Genomic DNA, 27,765 nt, shown 5'->3' on the forward strand with positions numbered 1-27,765 from the left:
AATATAAAGCATCAGGGCAGTTTACAGTTTTAACACGTAAAACAAATGGGCATGTTTAAGGCACATTCAATGTAAGAGACACTGAGCCAGGAATTAAGCAGGAAGAGATACGTTTCTCTTGCATTGTGGATTTTATGAGAGGATATTTACTGGTATTTCTGGGCATCATGTTCACTGGCACATGTGGGCACCATGTTGGAGAACCCTGGTTCAGAGAATGAGGAAAATGGCATCCGAATTGAGTTAGTGTGTGTGGACTGATACTGGGCTACTTGCCCAAATGAAACTTTCACCTTGCCTGTCAAGGAGTACGAAAAAGGACATGGGGGTGCAACTGGATCTCTTATGTTCCCAAGGGGCCCCCAAAAGGAAGCATGTGTTTGGGTATTTCCACTGGAATCATGGGTAAAAACTGTTTGGTCTGGGATCCTTCTGCAGCCACAAAAAGAGTAGTACACTTACCCTGCTTCTAATAAATTAACCAGTGCAACACAAAATGTTTCTGCCTGGAAAATCCTTGTCTTACCCCATTATTTGCTTTCTTGTTTGAGCAATCCAAATCATGTCTCAGGCACCCCTTAGCCCATTTCTTCCCAAATCCTATAAGCATTTCCTTCCTTCCTCACTCATAAGGTTCTTTAAGTTATCTGTTTCCTCCTAGAAAAAAGCTGAAGTCCGAAGTCAGTTGCTTCTTCAGTGGGAGAAGGAACATGCTTGTTGTTGGTAGTCAGGTACTGGGCAAGTCTGCATGGTTGCTTTCTTGCTTGATGATTTCCAAGTGACCCTGAACAGCATGCTCATGCCTCCCCCAAATCTTAAAACCAGTGGCATTTGGGTTTCATCTGTTCAGGCATGATCGGTTGTTGACATCCTGAGAAAGCAGTGACCTATAATAATACTCTCTGGCATGGAAAAGGAAAAGGAAACCCCCCCCCCCCAAAGGGGAACATTCAGCAACACTGGAAATGCCCTCCCTTTCAGCAGTTTTTCAGTGGCTGCTATGAAAAGAGTTCACCATTTCAGGAAGCATCGCCTGAACTCTAAATTGGTTTCTTCCATTTCCCTTAAATAACATCATCTGGTTCATTCTGTGATATGAAAGGGGGGAGGGGGCTAGGGTTGATCACATGACTATTGCCAGGGAGCACCGCTTCTCATTCTCAATTGCCTTCATTCATTCTCAGTGACATTGTCATGTTGCTGCATCTGATTAGTTATGTATTGGCCTATCGTTCCACTCAGTATGTGATCCTGAATTTGCTTGGATAAGCCATATGAATATTGCCAGTTAGAAAACAGCTGAGAAATTATAAGAAAGGCAACATCAAAGGCACAGAAGCAGCAGCAGTGAATATATATGTATATGTATATGTATATTTCTGCTCTGTCAAAAACACTATTGTTGATGAGAAACAGATGACTAAAATACTAAAATAGTAGCACCAGGGAACCAGAAATTCCTAGAATAAGAAGAGATGGACCAATAATAATAATAATTTATTATTTATACCTGCTGATCTGGCTAGGCTTCCCCAGACACTCTGGGGAAATAGTCAACTTCTTCAGAAGAATAAAAAGAAATCTTGCCCACACTTCTAACAAGTACTACATTGATGAGTCTCTTTAAGCCTGAAATAGCTAGGCTGCTAAGCCTTCTGAAGCAGGGAGTTCCACAGTGAGTGTGCCACCGCTAAGTCAGTTCCTGTGCCTCACTGCCACCCATCTAACTTTACCTGGCTGAAGAATGTAGAGCAGGATGAGCTAAGCATGCAGGAGAGGCAGCCATTCCCTCAAGACACCCTGGACTCATCTGCAGTTGAGCTAGGAGGGAGAACCATGCACCATTCCTGTCCATGTTGGGTTGTGGGTTGGTGCAGAGTTCATGCCCCACATAGCAAACATTTGGGAGTGCTGGGCCTGATCCAGAGGTGGCACCATCCACACCACGGTTCTGTATCAAATGCCTTTTCTGGATCAGGAATAATATCTTTCTAGGCAGGTACAGAGGGTCAAAAATATTAACTGTCCACACATAGTGACTTCAGATATGGCTTCACTTATTTCTTTTGTGTTTCCTGGTTTCAATCTTCTTTAAGAATGCAATTCCAATTTCTGTCACATCATCCCCCTTCAGAGTGTCTTGGATGAAAGTAACTTCAGCAGCCAGATGTATCTGAAAATAAGTAAGTTTGGCTAAGTAAGTGAAAGAAAATTTATTGTTGTTCCACATTGCAGGGTTTTAATTTTTTTTTTAAGAGGGTGCACTATAATGGGTGGGTGGGGCTTATAGAATAAAAACAAACAAGTTTAAAACAACAACAGCCGATTAAATGGGTAATAAAATGTAATGCAGAATGAAATGCTGACAAACCTTGACAAAGGTCAAAAACAAAGAGCGGAGAATAAAACACAACAGCTCAAACTTATTTTAAAGCTACAGCAAGATTGAAAAGGGAAATGAAAAGGTGTTTTCTTTGTGCAAAATATACCTTGAAACACGGGGGCCAGGGGCTGCCAATATGGTGCCTGCGAATGCAGTGATTCACTTGTGGTCTTTGCCTGGTGCCCATGAAGCCTCTGAGCCCCTCACATACTTCCTGCTTAGCCATGAGGTGCTGAAGAGCAGATACAGCCCAAAGTGAAATTCTGTGGAGTGACAGTCTTTCCCCTTTCAGCTCTATGTGCTTTCCAAGGCTCAGGTCAATTCCACTGAAAAGTGACCCCCAAATGTAGATGTGCCCATTCTTTGAGATTGTGACCTCCCCCTTTTCTGTACAGAAGGGCACAGCTAGCCTGCTTTTTTATTTCTTTTTTTAAAAGAAGAATGCATTAACTGACACAGCTGCACACAAGTCCATTAGCACTTATCTAAATAAGCAGACTTTTTTTTTTTAAGCAGCACAGTGTAGCTTCCACAAAACAACTGGTTTGGAAAACACAGCAAACACAGTTCTGTTTTCTCCGGCTTTCGCTTTCAGATTTGTGCAGATCCTGGCAGCTGCGGCTTTCCCTTGGGGCCAGTTTCATTTCCTAATGCCCTACCCAAGGGCAAGACAATTACTGCAATGTAGCTCTGCCCTTCTTGCAAGGGTCAGCCAGGGCTTGCATTGCTGCCACGTGACAAGTTCAGATGCCACCCCTTATGATAGAATGTAGGTGGGTGTTTATTTGGGTGGGTGTATATTTTAAATGTAACTCACCTGGAGACCTTTTGGGTGGCAAGTAACTAACAGTTTATCCCCCTCTTGCCCCGCTGCTTTCCCCTAGGGAAAGCTGCTCTTTAGTGCTGTTTTGGAGCAAAGGGCAATTTGTGTTTTCTCCAGATTGACGTTTGCTCCAATTTAGCACTAAAGAATGGGTTTTCGTGGAAAAGGAACTGGGCAAGGGGAAAACCACTCAGACCCATGCTTTCTGGGCATGGGATAAGCAGAAGCGTGGATGAGCCCTATTAGTTTTAATAATTACAACAGCAGCAGAGGAGGCCAAAGCAGCTGTCGGCTGCTTACCATTTCTAGAGCACCTCTTATGGCCCCACACAAGAGACTGCAATAGCAAAGTGAAGATCTCCCCGCCGGCAGCTCTTCCAAAAAGTCCACCAAGGGGTTCTTGTCCAGAATGAGGGAGAACCGTGTGGAATTACTGCAAGTCACAGTTGGCACAACACCTAGATACATCTTAAAAGCAACCTGGAAATGGAGAGAACATGCATCCCATCAACACTGTCTCCAAGTTTTCAGGTGGAAATGGTTACCAAAGGAAAGTTTGTTAGCTTAAGACAGGGATGGGGGACCTGTGGCCTTCCACATGCTGCTTGACTACAATTCCCATCATCCCTGACTATTAGCCAGAAATGATAGGTTTCGTTTCCTGGCTTAAGACAAGCCCAGATGAACATTTGTTTGTAGTCAGCAAGAAATCAGGTTTGAAATCTACTTAACAGTAGAAGAGTTTTCACAAATTTCAAATGCAAAAATTGATCTCCTGCATTTGATGGATATATGATCACTACAATTGATTTCCCTTTTTGCAGTCACTTGGTTACATGGTCCCTTTCCTTCTCCTCCAAACCTACATCAGTTTTATATCAGTTAACAGTTATGTAAAAATGGTTTATTTGTTTTTTGCTTACAGCGTGCTCAGTTTCACACTGGGCATCTTACGACTTTATACGGGCTTATCACCTCATTTTCATAACCATAATAAGATGGGAAAGATTGTGCCCATTGTAGGCCTGGATTGCATTCCAATCTGCAGTAGGGGTACTAAATGAATATAGAGCGCCACTGTCATTCTTTAAGAACGAGGGAGGTATTCATGTTGAGTTTCAGCACCTCTTTTTCTAGAAAAATAGCACTACCTACCAGTAAGGAGGTTTAAGCTGGATGCTCAAGTTTGGACTGCATGGCTGAACCAAGTTATCATTGTGTTTCTATACAAATAATTTAGGAACAGACACCATTTTGGAACCAAGGTTATACTGCCTGTCTTTTCTTGCTGCTGTATGGATAATCACACAAATCTGACCTTTGAAGAGTTTGTAAGCAAACCATTTTTAACTTACCAAATGTGTAGTCTCTTTCTATGCTAAGGGAAGTGGAGAATTTTGGAAGCAACTTAGAAGGGGATATTTTAAAGGTCTAACAGCCTACATTTCCATACTTTACTTTGGCTGTATGTTTTAAATCTTTGCTGGGGCTCTCTCACCAAATAGAACTTGCCCCAAACCTGAATCTAGGCATCCAGGGAATTCTTTTTTTATTATTAAACCGTATCTATTTATCTTTTTAACTAAACCAAACCAACACACTGGTGATTGGGTACCTTTCAGTTTGATTGCAAAATGGGACTACTAGAAATAAAGCAGCTGAGCCTGGCACCCCCCTCCCCCACTTCAACAAAAACCAGAAACAGGCTTTAGACCTTTAACTAAAACTATAAATATGGATAGCATGTTACTATGGGAGTAGAGTACTTGTGAAATTTCCACCACTGAATAAAAAAACCCAAGAAACAGTTTACTTATACTTTATTAAAATAAGTAAATGAACGCATTAAAGCACTGCAGGAACAAGTTGGCTTTGTGCACTTTTCTATCCATATCTATGTAACATTATTTGCTTTTTATTAGTTCCCTTGCTTGCCCCTTTGAAGCAACAAATTGATTCTGATTGTGCCACTACTGCAATGCCATTTTCAGAAATTGAAGCAAAGAGCCCTTCATTAGACCTTTGCTGCTCCTTTCTCTGCTGTGCTATCTTCTTCAAAATACCACCCAGTTTCATTAAATGTTTCCATCTAACTCCGTGTTGTAATTTTACAGGGGAAACGAGCTATTTTCTTTCCTCAAAACCCATGACAGCTAATAGGATTTTATTAGTAGGCATTATTATAGTAAAAAAAAAAAAAAACCAGCATGGTACTTCCATTTACATAAGGCACTAATACTGCAAATCAAACCCTCTTTTGCACCGGGTTACGGGTTTGTGTGTGTGTGTGTGTGTGTGTGTGTGGTGGATGGATTGGGTGGATGCGTGCTTCTGTCCTGGCCAGCCAGCCAATGCCTGGAAACTGGATCCCTTCCCCCCAAATTGAGATCATTCTTGTGATCATCCTCGCTAAGAAAGGGACACTTGCACATAGCCTTGCCTTGCCGAGGCAGCACCTGTGCATACCTGGGCAATTATGTCTGTCGTTTCAGAATAACTCCGGCACTTCTTCACAGAGGAGCGAGCCAAGAAGTCTTCAACTAACCTGATGCCAATGTTATACCCCCTGAAGAAAGAGAGAACAAAAAGTCAGTCGTGCACATTTGATACTTCTTTGAACTTACAGAGGCATTTTTGGTCAATTTCCTAATCTCTAGCCAACCAACTCTCTGAATCACTCAGATGCTCCCAACCCAAAGGTATAGCCCTGCTGACAAGGTCCCTCCCATGTGTCTCTAAGCAGAAAAATCATGTGACTGATTGGGTTGCTGGAAAGGCGGCCCTAGTAAGAAAGCTCTTGTTACTTCTGTTGTTATTTAGGCCTATCCAGTACAGCCACTACAGAAGAGATGAGTGGAGTTAGGACAGCATTAGCCACCATAATCATACACTGGTTCTGAGCACGGTTGGAGCTGTTTCCCTGAAGGCCAGAGAAACAACAGGGAGTGTTTTCTACTTTTGAGGCATCTAATCATAAGCCTGCATTTTATTAATGTTTGATCAGGGCTTGTATATTAAAGAGAGCTTAAAGATTTTCAAAAGTTTCATGCCAGGCAGAAGACCAGCTGCTTAGAGAACCTTGGCAATGTTTTCCTCCTAGACAAGGGGCCCCTTGATTTATAGCAGAAAACAATTCTCAAAGTCGTAAAAGGGGGAATTACAGGCTGAGAGCGAGGACACTGACCCTACATGTTACAGAAGATAAAAAAAAAGCAGAGATAAACATAATTAGGAATGAGTAAATAGTAAAATAATACCAATGTGCCTCCCAGTAAAATGAGCCAGATCTTCTTCCTAAGGTTAAAAAGGCCAAGAATCTAGCTGGCAGAAAGAGAGCATTTTTGGGAAGTCTTTTCTAAAGCTGTTTCTTTCTTAAACTGAGAGAGTTAAAGGGCAATAAATGTTGGGAAGAGCTAATGGGAAAAGCAGCTGGCTGAAGGGGGGGTGTAAACTGAAGAGGCTTCTTTTGAAGCTGTTTTCTACTAAGTTCCTTTTTTACTTTACAAAGGCCTTATTCCTTTTAAAAGGCTACCTATGTTATGTATTAAATATATTGGCTTAAATGTAATTATGCAAAGGATTTAAGAAATGCTAGATTCTTATTTCATATAGTTGTAAGAGTTGTATTTATCCTGAAATTAAGTCAGCCACCAGCCTAGCCCCCCTGCCAGACAGGAGACGCCATCGAGCACTCCTGATATATAGTTGTCAGGCATTTGTTTAGAAACCTTCAAATGAAGGAGAGCTTTCAATGTTGATGTGAACTCAAGATCCTTGACATATGTTTAAGATAAAAATTTAAGATTAACCATTTGTTTTAGAAGGCAATAGGGCAAGGAGGGCAAGAGGTGAGCTGGTAATTAAGATTCCTTGTTGAGACACATGTAAGATATATTACTACTTATTTGTCATTTATAGATGTAACAATATATAGCTCTTTGTGTTCCATATAAGGACAGGAGGATATGGGTGTATCTTTTGTGATTGGTTCTAGCAAACAACCAATAGGAATTTCAACCAGGCTGATTGGACAGAGGCAGCCACAGGAGGAGCAAAGGGGGCTGGATTAAGGGAATATAAGTGCTGGCCATAATGGCAGGAGACCAGGCCAGAGCTTGGTAACCATATACCACTGTGCCTCTCATTTATTTGTCTGACAAATAAATTATTATTTTAATTTCTCTATTGCTGCGTTGAATATTTCATTCCAGCTAAGCGTTAACCACAAGCAGGGTGCTACACTTTGAATCCATTTTTGTTTGTTACTTTAACACAGGCTTCCTCAAACTCAGCCCTCCAGATGTTTTTGGCCTACAACTCCCATGATCCCTAGCTAGCAGGATCAGTGGTCAGGGATGATGGGGACTGTAGTTTCAAAACATCTGGGGGGCTGAGTTTGAGGAAGCCTGGTTTAACATTTGTTTTGTGACCTTCATAGAGAGAAAGAGAGCAAGCAAGCAAGCAAGCAACAATGAATATTTTTCTATAATAAATATCTGTTTTTACTTAATCATTTTGCACTTATTTTTTTTAAAAAAATAGGAAATTGGGAAGAGAAATAGTGTGTGGCTTGTGTATATTTTGCAGTAAGCTTGGTATTAACCATTGGGTGAGACAAAGTCAATCAAGTCCATAGAAGTACAGAGAATAATTGGTGGGTTGCTTTTTTAGAGAGGAGACAATGGCACTCTGCACACGTGTAAAGGCACACTTCCCTGAATAAGTGCTGTGTAAGTCTTACTGTGGCGAAAACAGAAAGGTTAAAAAATGCAGCCCTACCAAATAAAACTGTTACCAGCTGCTGCTGCCAAGGAATTCCCAAGTATAAGGAACTTGAATGAATCAACATATTGCTTTTGCCAGCCTGAAAGGCTTTAAAATTTAAAATGGAAGAGATAGTATTTAATGGAACTTTTTAACAGATCCATTTGAAGTTTAAATGAATTCGGGGAAAAGTTCCATTAAACTCTCTCTCTCTTAATCTTAGTTACAATTCACAATCAGCTTTACCGGAAAACCAACTGCAGTTAATGGGAAAGCATTTAAGTAATATAGGATGAGAGCATATGACACAAAGCCAAAACAGACTATAATAGCCAAGTAAATTGATATAACACAAACATTTCTTGTAGGCGGAAGTTCAAAGTCATGCAATATTTGTTTATTTCCAGGGATGCTAAATGCCCATTTCAGCATTGCAATACAGCCTTCTCCCACTGCCACAATGAGACTGATGAAGGCTGATTAGCTCAGTGGTCACTGCATGCTGACTGACTGCTGGGGGGCTGTGGAAGGACCCCAAAACTGGGTGGGAACTGGATGAAATGGATGAAATGGAATATACTCAAAGAAGACATGTCTGGATCAGCAAAGTCCCACTTGTAGCTGCAGAACCTGCTGTTAGGACAGTCCCTGGATTTACAAATCAATCCCCTGACAAAATCCTATCATTCCTATTGAAGTTGAAAAGTGTCGCCGGATTCATTGAAAAAAATCTGGTAACCTTAACCTGCTGTCAAAAAGGCCATCGAGGGGATCATCATCCCCATCAGTTGAAAGCTCCCTGAGAAAATACTGGCTTCATCTTGAGAGCCAACCTTCTCATGGAAGTTTATAGGACAATGGCAGCCAATGGCATCTATCCCATTCATTACAGTGCCATTTCCCATCACTTATCTTGCCAGACCTCGAGGGGCTAGAAAAGCGATTTGATAATTGTCCTAGAAAGGGATGGAATAACAAACCAAATCTTGTGTGGATAAACAGCCCCTCCAGAAGTTCCACCAATCTCCTGGATTTAATTTCCCCCCCCAGACAGATCCCGATATGAGGAAAGCAATGTTAAATGGATATCATTGCCTGCTAAGCTGATATGCAACCGTGTTTGAACCTGTCCTGGCTACTTACATGCTGTCCAAATATTTGTTCACATCTTCATCCTTTTCGTAATCCTTACACAGCTGAGCCACCAAAGCGCCGTAAGTGAGTACAAAAAGCTCTCTGCTCTGCCAATTAAGGGAGATACAAAGCAATGGTCATGGCTTATTAAACATACTGAATTAGGAGGAAACAAATTATCCTACCCCACCCCTAAGCTTTTCTGTAAATATCCTGTCTAACGAAAAGGCAATGAACTCAGCATGTGCTGCATAATTACATAATTGCCTGCACTGTCCAAAAACTAGTAACACAGTGCCATATTGACCATGCCCAGGGTCAGCCCATCCACAAGGCAAGGTGAGGCAACTGCCTCAGGCGGCTGGATCCACTGGGGCAGTAGATCCCAATGTCTATCCTTCTTCCCCCTTTGTTCCTGATGTAGATCTTCTCTGACCTCTTCTTCTGACCTCAGGTGCCAAAATGTCTTGGGCTGGCCCTGACCATACCCAATACGAACTCTCAAAAAATCCCAGTTTCCCAGGGAGATATATTATAGGGTAGATGCAGAAGTCTTTCAGCATACCATATGATGTGCTGATGCAGAGGATGAAACGGTGGGTAAATGCCAGTCCTAGAACACAAAGAGAAGCATATAAAAGAGAGGGGGGAGGAGAACAATAAAGTCACACATTCCTGTAAATTGCTTTGTTTGAAAGATAGAAAGCGAGGGGGGGGGGAAATGTGATGGAATGAAATGCAAAAGCTGTTTAGAACTAGAAATGAAATAATTCACACTGAATCAGGTGAGTAATAACAAGCGCACAAATGGTTTCTTTTGCAATGTCTCCAGAAGCACACCTTTCCACTCTCCCAATGAACAAGCAACTGCATTTCAAAACTCCACCATGTTGTGAAATTTCTATGAAACCAGAAGAGAGCAGGAATCGCTGTGTGCTCACAAAGTCTCTAGAGGGCACATCACAGCCTTAAAGTACACTTCAGGACCACAAAAACTCACACAGCACAGCTCTGAAAATTTCTGCCAGTGACTTGCATGTTTGTTCCAAAGCAAGTTCAGTGGGGCCTCCATCCAAGTCTGTGTGCCTAAGATGGTAGCCTTAGTGAAAACTAGCCAAGCACTCACAAAGGGCTCCTACACTTGTGCCCTTGAAATGCAAGGGAGTTGCACAGCTTGAATACTCAGTGGACCCTCCTATCCTTTACTATGTTGCAAGGCCTCACAGAGAAGCTCTTTGTGCAGATAGCATTGTGGGGGCAACTCAAGCTCCAACAAAAAGCTAATAGGGGTGCCTGTAAGCCCATTTCAGCCAAGGCAGTTCGTTACCTGCCCCACTCCTCACTGGTGAGTCAAACTAGGAGGACTGGTGGGTCAGAATATGCTTGCAGGCTAGGGAGCCCCACTATCGTGTAGAGGAGGCTAAGCCATCTCATATCCTTTATTTTCATGAGACTCTTGGGAGGCCCACTGGGCTTCGCATCGACTCTGCAGGAACTGAGGACAAATCCCAATATAGTGCCTTGCAAGTGATGTGCAAAGAACTGAGTCCTGATTTTCATTGCAATCGCAGTAGAATGGCCTCCCCAGGGTTGCAGTGCTAATAAAATAAAATAGCCCCTTGCCTTGTCACATACCTGCAATTAAGTAAAGGAAAAGGTAAAGAAAATATGGCATATTACAAGTGACACAGTTAAGTGTCACCTGTAAGATAAAGGTAAAGGGACCCCTGACCATTAGGTCCAGTCATGACCGAGTCTGGGGTTGTGGCGCTCATCTCGCTTTATTGGTCGAGGAAGCCGGTGTACAGCTTCCGGGTCATGTGGTGAACCAGAGCAGAACACGGAAATGCCGTTTACCTTCCCGCCAGAGCGGTACCTATTTATCTACATGCACTTTGACATGCTTTCAAACTGCTAGGTTGGCAGGAGCAGGGACCAAACAACGGGAGCTCACCCCGTCGCGGGGATTCGAACCGCCAACCTTCTGATTGGCAAGTCCTAGGCTCTGTGGTTTAACCCACAGCGCCACCCGCGTCTCAAGTGTCACCTGTAGTTACACCCAAATGCTCCTGGCAGGCTCCTGGCAAACACAAATAGCCACTGAAACTATCACTGTACAGCACAATCCTATGCACATCTACTCACAAGCAAGTCCCATCGAGTCTTGGTCCTGCATACCTGAAGGAGCATCTCCACCCCCATCGTTCAGTTAAAAAAAGAAAGAAGTTCATGAGGTCCAGTGCCGAGGGCCTTCTGGCAGTTCCCTCCCTGCGAGAAGTGAGGTTACAGGAAACAAGGCATAGGGCCTTCTCGATAGTGGCGCCCGCCCTGTGGAATGCCCTCCCATCAGATGTCAATGAAATAAACATCTATTTGACTTTTAGAAGACATCCAAAGCCAGCCCTGTACAGAGAAGTTTTTAATATTTGAGGGTCTTCATGTTTTAATATTTTGTTGGAAGCTGCCGAGAGTATCTGGGGAAACCCAGCCATATAATAATAAATTATTATAGGATTATTATTATTATTATTAGTATTATTATTATTATTCCAAGTTAAGCGGCCTAGACAGAGCCCGTGGATATTCTGAAATTTACACAGAGGTGACTCAAATAAGCACAGGGGGAAATTATGTCTGGCAAACTTCTATATAATGCCTTACACTCCTAGACTCCACAATGCAACTGCATATGAACTTCTTTCTTTTTTTAAGGAATAAAAGCAGCTTGGAATTGTATACAAGTCAAATGTTTGGAATCAATTCTTTCGATTCCTTGGTGTCAAGTAAGACTTGCTCAACTGTATGTTAATTGCATATTAGCCTCTGGGGGACTATAATCCAGTAAGAGTATTCAGTGTTTGGGGAAAGAAATTGATTCAAGTGATCAGAAATTCATTTCTGGAACAATAAAACTGGTGGCGCTGCTATTAACTGTTGTGCCATCTAGTGGCCAAAAAGGGAAATATTTAATAGATGATCAGAATTAGGAGAGCGAGAAAGGAAGGGTGCTTGTATGTGGTGGTGGTGAATGGACAAAAATTGCAGTATCATTTGAAGAAAAAATATTCCTGACTCATTCATATATAGACACAGAACAGGTCTGAAGTCTAGTCTTTTTGATGTCACTTTGAGAAGCATAGAATATCTTACAAAACCAACTCATTCCCTTTAAGAAATCAATTTATCTTAAAGGTAAAGGTAAAGGGACCTCTGACCGTTCAGTGAATTATGGGGGGAAAAGTAGAAAGGCAGAATGTTTAACTTGATTTTCTATTTCTGTCTGGCTGCAACACTCTAATGACACACACACACACACAGAGAGAGAGAGAGAGAGACAACGGATTGTGTCTGTAAGGTTTGAGTTCAAATTCCTACTTAGCCATGAATTAACCAACTGAAGTTGAATCCTTAATTTCCAAATATATTCCCCAGGAGCAGGACTGGCCCAATACATTTTAGCGCCTGAGGCAAACCACACAATTGCACCCTGCCCCCCACCAGGGAAGAAGAGATGAGTGAAGATCTAAGTTAGGAACAAGGGCGGGGGGGGGGGGAGATAAAGTTCTACATTAGGATCTGCTGCCCCTGCAAGTCCTGTCCCCTGAGGCAGTATCCTCACCTTCCTCATGGGTGGGGTGGGCCAGCTCTGCTGTAAAATTCTCTACAATTCTGTCCCACCCTCAGGGACTTCACTTTCCTCTCTTGCACCTTTGTAATGGCTAAATAAATTATTGCATGTTGTTGCACCGATTTCCCCCTCCCCTGGCTTTGTAGGTGTGTAGGGTTGCTCAAGGAGAGGGATTAAGAGTTCTGTAGGATGATATATTACAGGGTTTCTCAACCCAAAAGGCCTGAAAACCACTACTTTAGAGGAACGGTGGGGTGCTTATGTGATACTGCTGCATAGGCGCCGACTCCATGGGGCCTGAGGGGGCCCGAGCCCACTCAAAAATTCGTTTGGGGGGGCTCAGCCCCCCCAATAATCTCGGGCGCCCCTCCAGCAGAGCGCCATCGCCGCCCCTCCCCCAGCCCAAAATGCACAGGGTCGGGCTGCATGCCTCCTGCCCTCCCTCCCGAGCAAAAGCTCCACCCAATTTCCTTCGGAGCTGATTAATAGGCGCAGCACGCTCTCCCCTATTTGCTCACGAGGAGGTGGCGCCACTTTATCTGCATATTCATGAGCTTATTTATTATTCATGAGCTTTCATTTATTATTCATTATTTATTATTCATGGGCTCCCCCAATATTTTTTATAAGTCGGCGCCCCTGTACTGCTGATATGTGGAGTGAAAGGTAACATCCCTTCCTCCATTTCCTAAAGATATGATGTACCAGCAGCACCAGACAACACCTTATGGAAAAAGTTAGATTTCCCAGAGTTTGGGAATAGGGATTGGCTGTTGAAACTGTTCTGAGAATTGTAGCTCAGTGAATAAGGGGGTGTCCTAAGAACTCTCAGCACCCTTAACAAACTACAATGCTCAGGATTCTTTGGGGGAAGGCTATGGCTGCTTAAAGTGGCAAGATACTGTTTCAAATGCATAGTGCAGAAGGTGCCAAAGGTTTCACAGGTCTTCCAAAAAATGTGATCTTGTTGGAAATCATCACAATAACTACAACAAGCACTGAAAATTGCTCTCAGGCCCCAAATAAGAACATGGGTCAGGCCAAACATCATTCTGTTTCCTATAGCGGCCAATCCGATTCCTATAGGAAGCCCACAAAAAAAGGAATGAAACATTTCCAGTAGCCACAGATAGACCTACCCTCCACAAATTTATCTAATCCTCTTTTAAAGCCATCCAAATTGGTGCCCATCACCGACAGCCATGAATGGAGTGAAGTAGTTCCTTCTTTTTAAAGCATCTTTGTTTTAGAAGAAATAATAAATATAATCATCTTAAGAACAGAAAAACTTAAATAATTCAACCACGAGAATGTTAAACTGTTCAGTCACAGATATACCACCAACACCTTACACAATGATAAGAACTCCATGACTTGACATTAAAAGAGGCTAACACCAATCTTGTGACAGCAAATCTCTATACACTGTGCAAATAAGCATTTCCATTTGTCCTGAATATCCCACCATTTACCTTCATTGAATAATCTGGATTCTAGTATCATGAATGAGGGAGAAAAAGCCTCTACTCGCTTTTTCCCTAAAGCAAACTATCAAGGGTCGAACAGTGTAACCTCTCCTCCCAGGGGAGCTGTTCCAGTTCTTTGATGGTTCTGGCTGCCCTTTTCTGAATCTTTACAACTAAAATGCTCCCTCCTGGGTTCTCATTTCAAAACAAAAGATGAAAATGCAATCTACATCCCTAAACATGTTAAAATTCTTAGCTATATGTCCTAGCTTGCAAAACATGTTCTTATTAAACAGAGCAGCACATTAATTTAAAGAGGAAAGTTTTATATTTGGTAGCATTTACCTGTCCAAATAAGACTTACTATTTTGGGGTTCTCTGGTCTTCTGTTTGCTGGCCGCGACATTTTTCCTGGGCAGTAGTAGAGAGTATGCGATTCCCTGTTTATATCCGTTCTTCTTCAAAAAGCATTTTCCTTTTCCATTACTGGATTCCTTTCTTTATCCTGGCTATTAAAACAACAACAGCCCTTTACTACTCTCTGAAAGTAAAAGAGCTATGGGTGCCACATTTCTTCTTCTGCTCCTCCTCTTATGTGATTCAAATCTTCCAAGAGAAATCTGGCAAGAAACCAAGCCTGCTTCAGAGAACAACCTGACTCAGATCAAGAACTGATCCATTAAAGCAGAGAGATTGCAAATCACATGCATAATAGCTGATCTCACTGCATGACAAGCAAGACCAGAACATTCAGAAGTCTAAATATGCCAGAAATATATAAAGCTGGTTATTTGGCATAGCCATAGTCTGTTCATGAATATCCACCTCTCACACATCATAATCACAGACCTACACTCACTCATTTCATCTCAAAAGCATTCAAATGGGAATTCACTCATACAAACATATGCCAGCTGACATCTGTGAAGAACACCAGTGGACACATCCATTCATCACACACACTCCATTCATTCACATCCATGTCCTGGCTTCAGTCCACAAATATCCACTGGCTTCTGTTGTCTGGCTTCCGAAAATGAACTCCAACCATAAGCATCAGCCTGCTTTAGCCTTGCTGTGTTCTCCGGCTTCTGAGTACAGACTCCACCAGCTTCTATCTAACATCATCTACCAGATTTTCTTAGGTCCACCACTAGACCTAGGTCAGCTTTCAACCATGGACATCAGCAATGATGTGTTATCAGTTTTCAAGCCACAATCCCACTCAGCAAGTGAGCTTGCCTTATTATCACTCCATAGCATCTTCCTGCCAGATGACCACCTACCTGTATTATTCAGCAGTTCTCCTCCTCCAAGTGGAAGAAACCGGGGCAATGCTGAATGGCATGACCCCCTGCATTTTATTATTTTATTATAATTTATTGAATTTATATACCGCCCTATACCCAGAGGTCTCAGGGCGGTTCACAGAAAAGATTTGCTGGTTAATAGAGCCTTTTCCTTGGTCCTCATTTATATCCATTCAGCTGCCAACAGCTTCTATGGCATCACAAGTAGTCCACAGTCATCATAAGCTCATTTGCCAAGTAGAATGTTTCTGGGTAAACAGTCATAAAATCGCACAGCATATTTTGTACCTGTTTTTGCAACACAGGCTAGCATGTGCACTTGATTTTTAAAAATAATTATGTCCCAGTTTCTATCCAAAATTACAATTTTTATGCATGCAGATAAATGATTGGTAAGTAAATGCAAGATGATTGATTTCCAATGTGTATGCTGAATCAGTGATCAATTCCCACTGAGTTCAATGGGTTTTAGACTATGATCCTATGTGTTTCCTAGGAACAAAATCCTTCAAACAAAGTGAAACTTACCTCTGAGTTAATACAAATAGGATCGAGCAGCAGGTTTATAATACAGAAGGGAAGGGGTTGCTACAACTGAAAGGACAAAAGGCTGCAATCCTATGCATACTTTCTTGGGAGCAAACAAACATGAAACCAAGCAAGATCTACTTCTTAAATAACATGAATACATGAGGAAGTGAAAACATTACTGCTCTATCTGCCCCCCCATACATGGCCTCTTTGATGCTGGATGCAATTTATCTGCTTATTGATGATCACATGGTCTTAGCAAGCTGGCAGTACACCACCACTGTCACACAGACTTTCATTATTGGCTGTCCAAATTTCCTATATCTCAACTGTATTGATGTTCCACTGTCATCTTGATCTCCATTTCTTCACTAATGCGTTTTCTAAGTTAAAAATTAAAGCATGGAAAGGCTTTGCTCATTCCAAAGCTCACTTAAGGAGAAAAAACAAACAATCCTTGCTTCAGACAAAATCAATGGAGGACCATAATATGACTGAGGCTTAAAGAAAAACAATTAAATAATGCATGCGGTGGTACGATGGGATAGAGACGCTAAAATCTCAGAAACAAGTCCTACTGAGGGCAAATCTTCTCCAAAATCTTCTTCTTCCTGCCAAATCTCTTATTATGGAAGTACGTGGAATATTCCACAGCATGGAGCCAGAAATTCCAAATGCCCAAATAGGGATTCTGTAACATGAGGGGAAACGAACAGGGCTCCTCCAGAAGATACTGATTACCAGCTGGGACATAAGGGCTCTGGAGGTCTTCAAGGTATCCTGGACCCAAGTTGTCCAGAGCTTTGTATATCAATACAAGAACTCTGAAACAACATATGGGAAGCCAGCAGATATTTTAGTAGAGGTGTCAAATGCTTTTGGCCACCTGTCCCCATCAACAGTCTAGCTACTTCATTCTGCACCAGCTAGAGCTTCTGTACCAACTCAAAGGGTAGCCTCACATAGCTAGTTCACGATAGTTGCCAGACCATTGACTGGGGCTGGTCAGTGGGAACACAACTCAGCTGTGCTGGCACCTACCCCATTTCTAAGAACAATTCAAAGTGATGAGGTTTAACTTAATCTTTGGAATATCTCCTACAGGTCCCCAGTTACCTGAAACAAGGCTAGTGGTGACCGAATGGAGAACGCTCCCTCTGTGGAATTCCTTCCTCAAAGAGGCCTGCCTGGCACCAGGTTTATCAATTTTTTTTGCAGTTTTTATATTCCCAGTCGTGTGTGTGCTTTATTATGTGTTTCATAAGCTATTCCACAGAATCTGCTGAAGGATAGTACAGAAATGCTTCAAATGAATGTATATTTATAAAGTATCTTGGCTGCGTGTGAACACCACAAAAAGAATGATAGGATGAAGAAAGATAATTGTAGTTGAGTCAATTAGTTACGCACAGCTGGAGATTTCACAAATGCATTTCATGTCCCTTCTGCCTTTGTTAAATGTTTTGTTATAGCTCCATCAGACCTTTTCCATATGCTTTACAACTCTCTCTAATTACAATTTGGCCGTTCTGAGTTTAATGGAATATCCTATCCTGAGCAAATGTTCATAGAATTACAGCCTTAGGCTTTTTGAATGAAATGTGGAGTATAATAAATTATCTTGGAAAACTCATCTGCTTTCGGAATTGGCAAAAGACAAGGCACTTGGGTGCCTAAGGAAGAAAATCTGAATAGTTCTCATAGCAAAAACATAATCAATGGATCAACTATTTGCTGCTCTTTGGTGTAATAAGAAATCTGTCGACTGAGGCAAGTGTTTGAATCCAAATGTTAATGGCTGTATAATGAGAACTTCATTTTAAATTTGGTTCTCTTGTCAATTCCAAAGGGTGATGGTTGTTCAAAGTTTTGGGGGATCAGCTATTATGTATGCACTCTGGCTTCTGTCACGGTGTTCCGTTGCGCCAGAAGCAGCTTAGTCATGCTGGCCACATGACCTGGAAAGCTGTCTGCGGACAAACGCCTGCTCCCTCGGCCTGAAAGCGAGATGAGTACCACAACCCAAATTGCCTTTGACTGGACTTAACCATCCAGGGGTCCCTTTACCTTATTTATTTTTTACCTATGCAGTTTCAAACAAAGTGTTTCAAGCAAGATATTAAATTTTAAGAAGACAACAGTTTATTCACCCTTTCAATACAATCCCTTTATTTTATAGTAAATCTTAAAACGTTTTTGTTTGATGCTACAGATAGATCACCCCTTCTCCTGCCAATGTAACTGGAAATGAACAAGAGAATACTACCAAAGATTCTGGGAAATTCAATTCTTCATGTTGTTTTAAAATATAGCTTTTCCTGGAAAAGGCTGACTTCTTTTCACTATTTGTTACTGCGCTCTGTTGCTACCAGTTGAACCATCATCTTCTGCGTGCAGATCTTCATTGTGGGATTTGGCATATCTGTTTTAGGATATGCAGTCCGGGATTTTTATATATATACATACAGTATTTATTTCTTGTGTACATTCACCAGCAACTGTATCCTTGAGAAAATATGTCTAGATTTAAAAGAAACAATGCAATGGCTCTGTTTTTTCCCCTTTAGAAGTATTTTTAGGTTGTTAAATGCTAAGCTTTTAAGGGATCTTGCAATAACAGAAAATCAATGAGTTGAATCGAGGATAACCATGTCCCCTGACAGCTGAATCATCTCTTTCTTTTTGCTTTGTAGTGCCAGCTGGCTACTATGGAGTACTTCTACCCGCTGTTTACTTCCTCCTCCATTATAAAAACATTAGAGGATGGGAAAGGAAAATATGCCTTTACAGTGTTATGAATTACTAGTCTGAATTTACAATCTTCCGCTATTTTTTTGCATGCGTGTCAAGAATGCCTCCAATATTAAGCTGGCAGCCTGCTCCTTACTCCTTACTGCCTGCTCCTTACTCCTATTTCTCAACATTCCCAGTCATCTGACGTGCATCCACAAGCCTAAAAACCTGCCCTGTTCTGTATCACAGGTGAGGAACCTGTGCTCCAGGGGCTCACCTCATTTTGAGAGACTCCTATCGCTGCCTCATTTTTGCTTTCCCCCCTCAATTTACCCTCTTTTCCTGGCTTTTAAAAACGTTTCCTCCCTCTTTCCATGCAGTCTTATAACAACAGGAAAGCGTTAGGACTGGTGCCACATGGGGCTTTGGAGGTGGGAATAGAAATTAAAGCTGCGGTCCTAACACACATTAACCTGAAAGCAAGTCTCGCTAAACTCAAAGGACTTATTTCTGGGCAGAGATCCGTGGGATTGCAATGTGCGGGCTGCAATCCTACATGCACTTTCTCGGGAGCAAGCGCCGCCGCGCTGCTATTCTGTGTTTCCCTTCCATTCCCCGTTATCCCTGCAGGACTTTACGGATCTGTTGCAACCCGTGGAGACCCCAGATTCCCTTCTCCGCATGACCAACAGAAACAAATACTGAAAGCGCTTCGAAGCGGAAGAGAAGCCCCCGCTTCTTTCCCGGCAGCCGTTGCCGGCTAGCCAGGGTCTCGGGAAGCAACGCGCTTGCTTTCAAGGCGAAGAGGCAGCCGTGGGAAAAGAACCGGGCCTGCGCGCCTCGGCGGCAGGCGCGACCAATCGTCGGCCAGAGTCACGGATTTCCTTGCCAGGCCGATGAGTAGAGAGGCCGAGTGGGCGGCGCCGCGTTGCGCGTGCGTCCCGGCGGCCTGAGCTGTGCCTCCCTTGGCTGTCTCCTGCGCCCGCCGACTTCCTTTCTGCCGCTGCTCTGCCGGCGGAGGCGCTTGCGGGCCGGAGGGTTCCATGGCCGGCCGCGGGGGGCCATGACGGACTACGCGGAGGAGCAGCGCAACGAGCTCGAGGCGCTCGAGTCCATTTACCCGGACTCCTTTACAGGTGAGCGGCGGAGCCTGCAGGAACCTCCGCGTGCGGAGCCAGGTGGGCGCGGGCAGGGCGGCGGCGCCAAGTTTCCGGCATGCGCTGCAGCTGATCTTTCCGCACTTCTGCCTCCCGGCGCGGCGATCGCCCGCACTGCCAGCCTGCTCCGAACTTCCAGCTTTCGAAGTGGGAAACCTCCCTCCAAGGTCCCCGTCCCCTCCCCCCCCCCGATCCTAACTGGAGAAGTTGCCAAACTTTTGCCTCGGGATCCTGGGTGGTGGGGATTTGCACTCCCCGCTTTGCAGCAGGGACAGCTCCCTCCGGATAGTGGAGGCGACGGTGCTCTCGCTCCTGTGTCCTCGGCTCTCAAGCTCCCCATAAGCCAGATGGGCCCCTGGCCTGATCCAGGCAGGGATTTTCTTAGGGTCTTCACAGCTTCTCATGAGGTGCCCCCTCTGCCATGCTGGTGGCCCATGAAGAGCAAGGCAGAGCAAATCACGCAAGTAGTCTCCTGAAAACCTGGCCCTCATTCAGTCATTAAACCTCTTAATACCACTGTACCACTGCCTTTTGATCTTAATAAAAGAGCTCCGAAGATGGTTTAGCAAATAAATTACAGACCATGTTAAAACAAGAAAAGACATAACAATATGGTGTGGAACCACATTCTGTCCTGGAGTGCAGTTGGAGCCGTATTATGAAATGGTTGGGGGCAGATCTTGATTTTATTCCAGAGATCCAAATGTGCACTCTCATTTTCCAAACTTTGCTTCACATGATTCTGGGATTGGATCAAAACATCCCTTGGGTTTTAGGCTTGGTTTTTGGTCTTTTGTGCTGTAAGAAGCCTCTGTGGCAGATAGTTATTACAGTGGTACCTTGGGTTACAGACACTTAAGGTTACAGACTCCACTAACCCAGAAATAGTACCTTGGGTTAACAACTTTGCTTCAGGATGAGAACAGAAATCGTGCGGCGGCACAGCAGCAGCAGGAGGCCCCATTAGCTAAAGTGGTGCTTCAGGTTAAGAACAGTTTCAGGTTAAGAACAGACCTCCAGAACGAATTAAGTACGTAACCAGAGGTACCACTGTATGTCTGTAATACCAGATCACTTTGGATCACAGATGTGCAACTTTCAAAAGGTGTTTGTAGTACTTCTGAACTAGCATAAGGGCCATGGCATAAAATCGGGCTTGCATACCTGCTTGTTTCATGCTGTGCTACTATAAGTAAAGGATGAGAAAGCTTAGATATACTTGGAGTGGACCCACTGAAATGAACGAACATAAATTGCTTAACCCCATTTATTTTAATGGGTGTACTCAGGGTATGACTTAGCTTGGATTTTGCCCTACATTTTTATGTGTCACACTTGCCAAAAAGGTTAGCAAGCACTGTTTTGACTTTACACTGATACAAATGAAAACTGCTACAGCTTTGTATGGGACACATCCTTCATATACATTCAATGAAACTGGCTGTGTAGCACTAAATAAACCAGGAAGTTTTGTGCGACAAGCCTGTGCTGTAGATGAGTAGTATTATCCCTGTTATTGCAGATAAGAGGCAACGTGTTATATGTGGGGCTGCATCTGAAGATGGTTTGGAAACTTCAACTGGTGCGGAATTCAGTGACCAGGTTGCTCACCAGGGGGGCAATACGGGTTCATTGAATCAGAATTGTAGAGTTGGAAGGGACCCTAAGCTATGTCCCTTCCTCAAAGGGGAAAGGCTCTTGAGTTAATAGAGGTTATTCCTGTCTAGCTGATTCTGGGATCTCGGTGAGCTGATATCTAATTGGTCTTTGAATTTCAATCCAATTTCCTATATAAAACAATTTAAAGAAAAGAGCAGAGGCTATTGTGTTATGGCTGATTAAGACAAAACCAACCAGCCTCTGGGTGGCGGAGGGAGAAAACCTTTATTGTCTTCATTTATGACTTCTTTCTTCAACAGTGTTATCAGAAAAGCCAATAAGTTTCACTATCACTGTGACATCTGAAGCAGGAGAAAATGACGAAAGTAAGTTGACTACTGTTGAACTTTCATATGGAAAGAGATCTCCCACGAAGAAAAGACATTTGGCATAAAATGCTTAAAAGACTTGATTGTTTCTAAATTGATAGGAGGTGGTCTGTTGATAACAGTGTAACAGTGCCAGGTCTGCAGATTGACACAGTCAGGTGGGCACATATGGGGTAAGGCAGTACTGCTAGTAAACTCATCCCAAGCCATGTATGGCCTTAAGGGGCGACCACTTAGCTGAAACAGACCAAGTCTAGGTCTGGTCAGGGTCTAGTTTGGAGACAGCCTGGAAACCGCATCTCTGTTGCATTGGGTTCCATGACAGAATAAGGTGAAGGATTTAAATGTAGTAAAACAAACAAAAATTTAGATTGTTAGGCCAAGCGTAGTAGTAGCTTCTTTTGTTGCAGCTGAATGTTGTCATTGAAGCATTTTTATATTTTCACCATGGGAAAGGATGAGTGTACAGTGGTACCTTGGTTTACAACCATAATCTGTTCCGGAGGTCCGGTTGTAAACCAAAACAGGTTGTAACCCAAGGCGCGCATTTGCCAATGGGGCCTCCAAAAGAAAATGGGTTGTAATCCCAAAAAAAAAAAGGGACACGCACTTCCGGGTTTGACGTGGTTGTAATCCAAAACTGTTGCAAACCAAGGTACCACTGTAATGCAGTAGGGAAAACTGAGCTGCACTCCTATTAGAGGGCTTAGCACGAGAATCAGACACCTCCTTATTGCATTTAAAACAGCAACCATCACTTTGGCTGCAGGTTTCACACTGGTGTGTTTGTGTGTTGGGCCTTCGTCATAACTAGGTTGTGTAAATTGCTTCTAATATAATGAATGTCAGTAGGTTCTGTTGGCAGCATGAAGCAACGATTTCGAATGTTTTCTGTTGCACTGTAGCTGTCCAGGCAACCCTCAAATTCACATATGCAGAGCGCTATCCTGATGAAATCCCTCTCTATGAACTACTCTCTCAAGAGAATCTTGAGGACAGTGACATCACAGACATACTGAAATTATTACGGGAACAGGTAAACAGCATCCTCTTTAATAATGTTTAATAACATCAAGGTGCAGCAAGTTCAACTATTACCCCATGCTTAGCAATACAAATGCTTTACAAAGAGGGGAATAAAGGGTGTGGTTGTTTTTTCAAGCTCAAGGATAATGGGTTCTGCAGATAGGTAAAGTCGATAAAATACTTAATGGATAAATATAAATCTACTTCAAAAACAAACAATTCAGCTAATGTTGGTCCCTCTCCATTAGCTGACAGAGCACTTGAAAATATCTTGCACAGTACCAGTAATAACACACTTTAGTTTATCACTATTCTGAATTGTATTATTATTACTAAACTCCTGGCTTTGTACCACAATGCCTTAAAAAAGCAAGTTTGCATTGAAGTGGTGGTAAGGAATCTGTTGTGCACCACCATTGGCAATATGGCAGAGTGTTAAGGATAATTTAAGGCTGCAATCTTTATATGAACTTAGCAGGAAGCAAGTCCCATTGAGTTCAGTGGGACTTAATCAAAGTAGGATTGCGCTTTAGCCTGCATTAAGTTATATTGTGTATGATCACATGAATTCCAGGGTCTGCAGGTGGCTTTGGAAACCTTTCAGGGTAGCATTTTATTAGTTATTGCTCATTATAATAGACCATCTATTTTTCCCTTTTATGAAATGATTTATGAATTTTACAAAGGCATATCTGCAGGTTTTGATGTTATTTTTGTCTGCTTTTTTAATTGTGGCATCAGAACTAGATTGGCCAACGTAACAGTAACCTGTTATAGGATATTCTATCCCACAACACATTGGAAAGTGCAAAGATGGCCTTTGTGCTGTTTTTGTACTAGTTGGGAATTGCAGGTCTGAGACAATATGAGTCTTGCTAAATACAAATAATAAATAGGAGTGATTTATCTTGAAGCTGTTGCTCCATGTGGATTTTGCATTCAGTATATCTATATTCCCCCCCCCCCATTTTCTGCCTGCTTGGCAACATTCCTCCCACAGGTTTTGTATTTGCTGGGCCATGAGGTGACTTCATTTCCTGCTAAACACTTTTCTGTATTTCAGGCAGACGAGAACCTGGGCATGGTAATGATCTTCACACTAGTATCGGCTGTGCAAGAGAAATTAAATGAAATAGTAGATCAGATAAAAACAAGGAAGGAAGAGGAAACTAAACAGAAGGAGAAAGAGGCAGAGGAAGCAGAAAAGGTAAAAGTTTAGTTGAAATTGTTTTTCTTATCTGCTGAATACAAGAAATCTTAGTGGACTCCCCGGCCTGGCTAAGTGTAGCTTTACTTTGATACACTTTGTGGTAAATAAGGAGGGCTGTTAAACTCACTTTGCCTAGTCCAGCAACCTCTTCTAAGTGTTGTTCTTGCTGTTGCTATTAAAGATCTGTAACCCATCTTTTCAACTGAATGATTCCCAAAGCTATGGGACCAAATTCAAGGTTTTGGTACCAATATGTATAGGCTTATCACAGCTCAAGACCAGGTTACTGGAGAGCAGTGCTATTTTTCTAGAACTCACCATAAGCGCCTCCCTTGTTCTCTTAGAATGGCAATGCTGCCCACCTGAGAGGTGCCAGAACTGAGTTCCGGTGAGCACCAGCTGAAAAAAAGCCCTGCTTGAGAGGCTGAGCCAGCAGGTCACTGCATTTTGCAGAAGCGTTTCTCCTTCAAGTCCTTAAAATGATGTCAGAAACCCACTCCACAATAACTCGGAGCTGGGATTTCATTGTAGCTGCCCCAGTTTTCTGCTACAAAATCTCTGCAGATATATGACAGTTTCAGGAAACAACTGAAGACATTTTTTGTTCCGATAAGCTTTCCTGCTGGGTGAAAAGGTTTCTTCCCTAGGTGGTTTTTTTTGGGGGGGGGATTGTTTTTAAAACAGTCAAGGAGGGCAGGGTTTTAAACTGTTTCTAGTTGGTTTTAGGGTATGTTTGAAAAATTGCCTTGAAGTTCAATGTGAAGTGTGATTTATAAATTAATAAAATAATAAGTTAGCTCTCAAGCACACTACCCCAACCAACCCCCCATGTGTACTGCAGCCTTTAGTCCTTTAGAGGATGAATAGGGACAGAGTGTTTCTCATTTGTCCCTCAGTCCAAGAGTACCAGACAGCTAGAGCAGACTTGTGTGTTCTTGATTGTTTTGTTTTCTGAATTGTATATTAATATTGTTTGTTTGTTTTGGCCTTTCTGCGTAGCAATGTTTCCATGGCACCCCGGTCACCATTGAAAATTTTCTAAGCTGGAAAGCAAAATTTGATTTAGAGATGCTAGAATTTAAAAGAAAGAAGGTGAAAGAGGAAGAACAGTCTGGCAAAAATAAACTAACAGGTAAGAGGTATCAGTTGCCTTAGGTCAGCCCTTCCCTAACAGCTGTGCTGGCTGGTGCTGATGGGATTTGTAGGCCAGGGCGGGTGGTGGGCCCCAAAATGGACTTCCGAAAGCCATCTAGGTGGCCACTGTGGGAAAGAGGATGCTGGGCTAGATGGGCCTGATCCTGCAGGGCTGTTCTTAATTTATTATGTTCTTATTTCTTACAGGGAAACAGCTGTTCGAAACAGATCATAATCTTGACACATCTGATATTCAGTTCTTGGAAGAAGGTAACTGGCGATTCCTATTTCCATTGCTACAAATTGTAATTATTCATACCGAGAACAAAATCTGCCCCTGGTAGCAGCCTAAATGCTGCCTCTAGCACTTTTGGAAGGGGTTAAAAGTTTTAATGTTTTGCTTGCCAGTTCTGTGCTATAAGCACCTGGTGTGAAGCGCAGGATGTGTCCCTGCAAAAAGGGATGGCTGCCTGGCTCGTCATCCTCATTCACCCCCCAAATGTGGCCAATGCGCTGATGGAAGCTGGAGGGTGGCGAAGCTCTTCACCTGTGAGGGGAGGGGGTATGTCAAAGACAGGCAGAAGCTTAGCATGTCTCACCCTGGGTAGTGCCTAGTTTGAGAGGCTCAGGTTCATCACCTTGGCTGCTTGGCGTAAAGACAAAACAGAAAGGTAATGATTAAAAGTAAAAAGAATGCACCTTATTCCCCAGAGAAGCAGAGATATAATGCAGCCTTAATAATGTAGGCAAATTACTATTATTATTTTTTATTGTGTTTATATACCGCCTTACACCCAGAGGTCTCTGGGCGGTTCACAAAACAAAAACAAAATATATTATAAAAATAGCAACAACCCAATAATCCGCCCCGTCCCCCCCCCCACGCCCCCCGTGCAAAAGCCACATTTTCAAAAGGCATAGGATGTCAGTCAAATCAACCAAAGGCCTGGTTAAAAAAAGGAATGTTAAACATAAGGAAACATTCAAAAGGAAAGTTTTTGCCTGGTGCCTGAAGGTGTATAATGAAGGTGCCAGGCGAACTTCCCTGGGGAGAGCGTTCCACAGATGGGGAGCCACTGCAGAGAAGGCCTGCTTTCGTGTTGCCACCCTCCGGACCTCTCAAGGAGGAGGCACACGAAGAAGGGCCTCAGAAGGGGTCCGGGAAGGTTCATATGGAAGGAGATGGTCATGGGGTTTACTGCATGAGATTGTAGCCTCAATATAAAGGGACCAAGGTAACAAAGAACATGTGGAAAATAAAAGCCACTTTACTGTCCAGAAGATGTCACTGTTGTTCCATTTTGCCTTTTTGGAATGGAAAGCACTTGAATGCTCCGGTTTAATTAATCATAGACACAAACTGCAGGTTACATAGAATCCAATTATTCTTCCCTATATTTCTTTTGTTTTAAATCCAAAGCAGCTTGTGGAAGCTCAGAATGAAACAAGCGAGAGTGAGGAGAGCAGAGGCTTAATCCTTCCCTCAGTGTAAAACCCTTTCCCAAAGCTGATTTTTGACCAGAGGAGACATAAAGTCCCTATAATATAGGCAACTGGGAAAACTTCAAGATTATTGTTTTGAGGGCCCCTTCCCCATAATTTGTTGCACTCAAACACTGCTTAGGCTGTGTTGGGTTTAAAAATGTTTAAAAGGCAGAGGAAGAATTGGGATATTCCATATAACAAACCCAAAATGCATGTTGTTCAACAGCAACTGATGGCACGCAGTGGAGATCTAAACTGCCTTTTAGTTCACAACCCTCAGACACAATGCAGCCCACCAGACCTCTCCATCTGGCTTGCTTTAGATAATCTGTTTAATATAACTATGTAGAGCAGTAGATGGCATTGACTCTTCATAGCATTTTGCTAAAGATTCTTAGCAAGCATAGCAGGCAGTCCATCTGGTATTGGGCTTTTGAACTCTAGAATAACTCTAGAATGACAGTTTTATCTTTCTTCTCTCCCCAAAGCTGGAAACAGTGTGGAAGTAGATGAATCCTTGTTCCAGGAAATGGATGATTTGGAGTTGGAGGATGAAGAAGACGATCCCGACTATAACCCTGCCCATCTAGAGAGCGACTAGACGGAAATTGTTGTACCGACTTTACTGATCAACCTGTGTGAACATTTGTACAGAGAGACGCCCGCATATGTTTTGGTTCCCCTTTTACTTAAGAAAAAAGTATTTTAATTCCAACAGGCCACCTTCTCTGACATCTTTCATCACAGATAATAAATTGACTTCAGGTGTTTGACATTCGCGTTCTTGAATCTCTTGCGTTATAGAAGAAGCTGTACCATGTGTTGAAGTTTAAAATGCACTTGAAACGCTAATCTTACTGTATTGCGAAGGCCTTGGGTTTGAAACGAATGCGTTGTGCACAAAGCAAAACACGGAACGAGAAGCATTCTCATATTATCTTCAGTCCCAAACCTTCTTAGGACCAGTTGTTCTGAAAAGAAGTTGCTCTTTAG

The 27,765-nt window shown here is 42.7% G+C and overlaps 2 protein-coding genes across 4 annotated transcripts; one reads left to right on the plus strand and one right to left on the minus strand.

Annotated features, from left to right (window-relative positions):
• Nucleotides 1-1,482: 1,482 nt before the first annotated feature.
• Nucleotides 1,483-19,593, minus strand: TRAPPC3L (trafficking protein particle complex subunit 3L). Of its 3 annotated transcripts, none has more exons than XM_081187817.1 (6): nucleotides 18,306-19,593; nucleotides 9,670-9,717; nucleotides 9,114-9,211; nucleotides 5,673-5,772; nucleotides 3,507-3,686; nucleotides 1,483-2,173 (listed from the first exon to the last, which is right to left on the minus strand). In XM_081187817.1, exons 2-6 carry the CDS (start codon nucleotides 9,670-9,672, stop codon nucleotides 2,054-2,056), a joined length of 501 nt encoding a protein of 166 aa, XP_081043943.1. In that variant the 5' UTR covers nucleotides 9,673-9,717; nucleotides 18,306-19,593; the 3' UTR covers nucleotides 1,483-2,053. The 3 variants fall into 3 exon arrangements, with proteins under 3 accessions (XP_081043943.1, XP_081043941.1, XP_081043942.1); XM_081187815.1 differs by lacking the exon at nucleotides 18,306-19,593 and adding an exon at nucleotides 14,563-15,359; XM_081187816.1 differs by lacking the exons at nucleotides 9,670-9,717; nucleotides 18,306-19,593 and adding an exon at nucleotides 14,563-15,352.
• Nucleotides 19,594-19,699: 106 nt separating this feature from the next.
• On the plus strand, nucleotides 19,700-27,545 carry RWDD1 (RWD domain containing 1). Its single transcript, XM_081187803.1, has 7 exons — nucleotides 19,700-19,908; nucleotides 21,849-21,914; nucleotides 22,823-22,953; nucleotides 24,007-24,150; nucleotides 25,153-25,285; nucleotides 25,495-25,557; nucleotides 27,261-27,545. The coding sequence occupies exons 1-7, from the start codon at nucleotides 19,836-19,838 to the stop codon at nucleotides 27,371-27,373; spliced, it is 723 nt and encodes a 240-aa protein (XP_081043929.1). The 5' UTR covers nucleotides 19,700-19,835; the 3' UTR covers nucleotides 27,374-27,545.
• Nucleotides 27,546-27,765: the final 220 nt, after the last annotated feature.

Source organism: Podarcis bocagei, assembly GCF_964188305.1.
Source record: "Podarcis bocagei genome assembly, chromosome: 3".
Taxonomy (NCBI): Eukaryota; Metazoa; Chordata; class Lepidosauria; order Squamata; family Lacertidae; genus Podarcis; species Podarcis bocagei.